The sequence below is a fragment of the Castor canadensis genome, chromosome 2 (assembly GCF_047511655.1).
Source record: "Castor canadensis chromosome 2, mCasCan1.hap1v2, whole genome shotgun sequence".
NCBI lineage: Eukaryota > Metazoa > Chordata > Mammalia > Rodentia > Castoridae > Castor > Castor canadensis.
This window is the reverse complement of record NC_133387.1, coordinates 31,606,117-31,609,706: the sequence shown is the minus strand read 5'-3', so window position 1 is coordinate 31,609,706 and position 3,590 is coordinate 31,606,117. Positions and strand designations below refer to the sequence as shown.

General features: G+C 48.9%; 1 protein-coding gene across 1 annotated transcript; it reads right to left on the bottom strand.

Annotated features, from left to right (window-relative positions):
• Positions 1 to 598: 598 nt before the first annotated feature.
• Positions 599 to 3,328, bottom strand: Fezf1 (FEZ family zinc finger 1). The gene is made up of 4 exons (XM_020163087.2): positions 2,227 to 3,328; positions 1,916 to 2,050; positions 1,542 to 1,674; positions 599 to 1,134 (listed from the first exon to the last, which is right to left on the bottom strand). The coding sequence occupies exons 1-4, from the start codon at positions 3,019 to 3,021 to the stop codon at positions 776 to 778; spliced, it is 1,422 nt and encodes a 473-aa protein (XP_020018676.2). The 5' UTR covers positions 3,022 to 3,328; the 3' UTR covers positions 599 to 775.
• Between the last annotated feature and the right edge of the window lie 262 nt (positions 3,329 to 3,590).

Genomic DNA, 3,590 nt, shown 5'->3' with positions numbered 1-3,590 from the left:
TTTTTTTAAAAAGGAGGATGGATAAGAGGGTCAGAACCAGGCAGGGATCATTAGCTGAATAACAGGAACAGAGCCTTAAAGTTTGCTGATTAAATAAGCATATCCCAAGTATTTATTTCCAATAATCAACGAATCAACTTCCACGTGCAAGAATCAAAACCAAAATTCATATCCATTCATAATGAACCACTCTTATCTAATGTGAGAGTGTGTATATGTGCATGTGTGTGCTCTTGAATGTGCAACGTGCCTTTCCAGGCACACACATCTATGTGTGTATATATAACATACACACAGTGTTTTATTACTTTAGGGGAGGAGGAAATGATAATCAGCAGGCATCTTGCGGCAGCAGAATGGACATAATGGAAATATATACAATAATAAAATTAATATGGTGCATCATTCCCAGATAGGATAATACAGTTCTCAATAAATACAGCAGAAATTTCTTTAAAAAAAAAATCAAACAGACAGACACCATCTCTCCAACCGAGATGAAGTCTTTACAACTTACAAAAAATCATGAAACAAACCCTCCAAATGTCTCATAATTGTTAGTGCCTATGTAGAATATAATACACAATTAGCAGGTGCATGCAAGAGGCAAAAGGCAGAGGAATGAAGAGGCTCTGGTCCACCCTACACCGTGGGGCCCAACATGCCCTAGGTTCTGCAGAAGAGCTTTAACCCGAACGTTCAACTCTCGTCTGCTGCTGCCTCCGCGGTGGAGCTCCCCAGCTGGGGTTGGGAGGAAACTTGGCCTCGATCACGTTCACTGGTGGCCCTGGTGGAGCCCGGGCTGCAGAGGCCCGGGAGGAGGCAGCGGAGGCTGTAGAGGCGGCAGAGTTGCAGGCGGCGGCTGCTGTAGCTGGGGCGGCTGGTCGCTGCCTGGCTCCCCAGCGGGCGTGCGAGTCAGCCCCATGCTGCTGTCATGCAGCTTTCGGACATGCTTCTTGAGGTCAAAGTTCCTGCAGAAGCCCTTGCCGCACGTGGGGCAGGTGAAAGGCTTCTTATCATTGTGGGTGTGCATGTGGAAGGTGAGGTTGTAAACCTGGTGGAAAGCCTTGTTGCAGATATTGCACTTGAACTGCTTCTCCCCGCTGTGGGTCAACTTGTGGTTTTTGTAATTCCCTGTAACAGACAAATGACTAGGATGAGGTTCTGAAAAGAGCTTGAAAAGAAGGGAGTGGACGCATGGAAGGTAGCAAGGCAAACTGAAGAGCTGACACAGCCCTAATCGTGGTGCAGGGCGCTGGTCCGCCTAAGTTAATTTTAAAGCATCAACATTGAGACCATTTCTTCAAATTTTAATGCACACTCATTAGTCTAAATATGCACGAGAACCAGTGATTAAGAAATATTCCTTTGGCATATGGACCATGCCTTTTTCTAACACTAATCTGACTTGCAGTAGCAAGTTATAATTGCAACGTTCGCCCCAGGTGACTTTATAAGTCATTTTCTAAAATATCCTGAAAAGGTTAAGTATGGCTTTGGCTAAGACCACCATGAAAGAAAACATCTCCTGGGTTCCATACCTTTTTGATGAAATCCTTTGCCACAGAATTCACACACAAACGGTTTGTAACCTGCATGTATTCTGGTATGCGTGTTTAAAGTGGAACTTCTATTGAACGCTTTGCCGCACTGGTTGCATTTGTGAGGTTTTTCCTAAGGAAAAGGGAGAAAAGACAAAGAATTTAGGATATTTTGTTGTTATTATTATGTGTAGTCCTGCAAGCAAAGCACAGTAATGCTCGAAAATGCTTTGTTTAAGTAAAACAAAGGCAAACAATACACAGCATCTCCTCCTGTCCAGCCGGCACATTTAAACAACTCTTATGCTCTATGGAACGTTTTCCTGCAAGCAGTTACAAAGAATACCAGGTGAAACTGCGACAGATGAACACACCTGCGTGTGAATGATCTTGTGCCTGCAGAGAGTGCTGGCTTGCCGGAAACCCTTTCCACACACTTTGCAAACGAAGGGTCTGGCTCCTGTGTGCACTGGCATGTGACGGGTTAAGTTATAATGCGCGTTGAAGACCTTCAAATTAAACACACATAGAATGGGTTAGCCAAACAAGCAATCTGAAATCAAACCGGGCAGAAGGAGGGTAATGTAACAAGTGTATACAAATAAATATACAAAAGGAAGGAAGGAAGTGAGGAAGCAAGGGAGCAAGGAAGGAAGGAAGGAAAGAAAGATCTCACAGTACTTGCCTTTCCGCATACTTCGCAAGTAAAAACTTTGGGCTTGACATTAGGAGATCCTCGGCTAAAGTCCGAGGTTTTGAACGCGATTTTTTCCGACAAAAGCTGGGCGCTTTCTTTCATGTAATGGTGCAGCTGAGCCTGGGACAGGTCTTTGAAAGCTACTCCAGGAGAATACTTTTCCACCGCCGGAACCACCAGTTTATTCCTTTCAGCTAAATATGTTTTTGGCTGTGGGTGCAAAGGGGAACTGAGAAAGTAGGAGGCCACCGGGTGGATGTTCACGCCAGCAGCCGGGTGGCACGGGCCGTCACCTCGGTTTAGGTAGCATAGGGCGCCCATGGCGTGGAAAGAAGAGTGGTTGACCACACGCGGTCTTACCAGCTTGTACTGCTGCAGTGGCAGCGCGTCGCGGGCCAGGTCACCCTTGAGACTCAGCGCGCAGTTGAGCAGGTCGCTGCAGCTGAACGCGGAAGCCGAGGGCGCCACAGCAGGAGCTGCTGGGGATTCCAGACTCGCCTTCCGCGGCTCCGATCCAGTCATTGCCTTGGAGCTCGTGTCGTATGCTACCGGCACGAAGGGGATCATGCAGGGGATCGAAGAGTTGAGATGCAGAGAGTGCTTTGGGTCCCCCTTGGGCACGGCTCCCTGCAGGAAGTGGGGGACAGGCAGGGCCTTGGGCTCGGGAGTGCGCGCCATGATTCGTTCGATGGAGAAAGCCAAGGGTTTGGATGTGCCCATCACGTTGCCACGAGCTGAAGCAGTTGCTAGCATTTTGGTGGTCGCGTTGTGGCTACTGTCCATGTCTGAGTCGCCAGCGTCCGTCAGCCAGGGCTGGGCTGAGCGGTCGTTGCCTTGTTCCCTGCTTGTCACAGACCTGCGGAGAGGAGGACCGGCACCATCACCATCAGCAGCCTCCTCCTCCTCCTCCCCAGCATCACCAGCCGAACCTGCCAGCCCAGCCCAATGGACTCCTGCCAGCCCATCGCAGAGTTCTTGGCGCACCAATGACTCGGGGACAATCACTACTTATTTCTATCAATAGAAAGTGTTGTGTCAATAACGCAGCCAAGATCTCGCCAATCGTTAACTTCCAAGAGGAGAAGGTAAACTAGATAATTGCTCAATTCGCTTCCAACAGTCAACAGGAAAACTTTTTTTTTCCTCCGCAGTCAGCGACTACTTTTCATTGGTGAGTGAGGTTCCCCCGCCCAGAAGAGGCGGGGGCGCTCTCGCCAGAGCGCAACGCCCTCCCCTAGGCGCACGCACTCACCCGCGCACACTTCGCTACCCTTCAGCCACCCCTCCCCCTTGCTTCCTCGGTCTTTTTAATTCTCAATCTGCTTAACCAGGCTTTAGAGGCCAAGCAAATC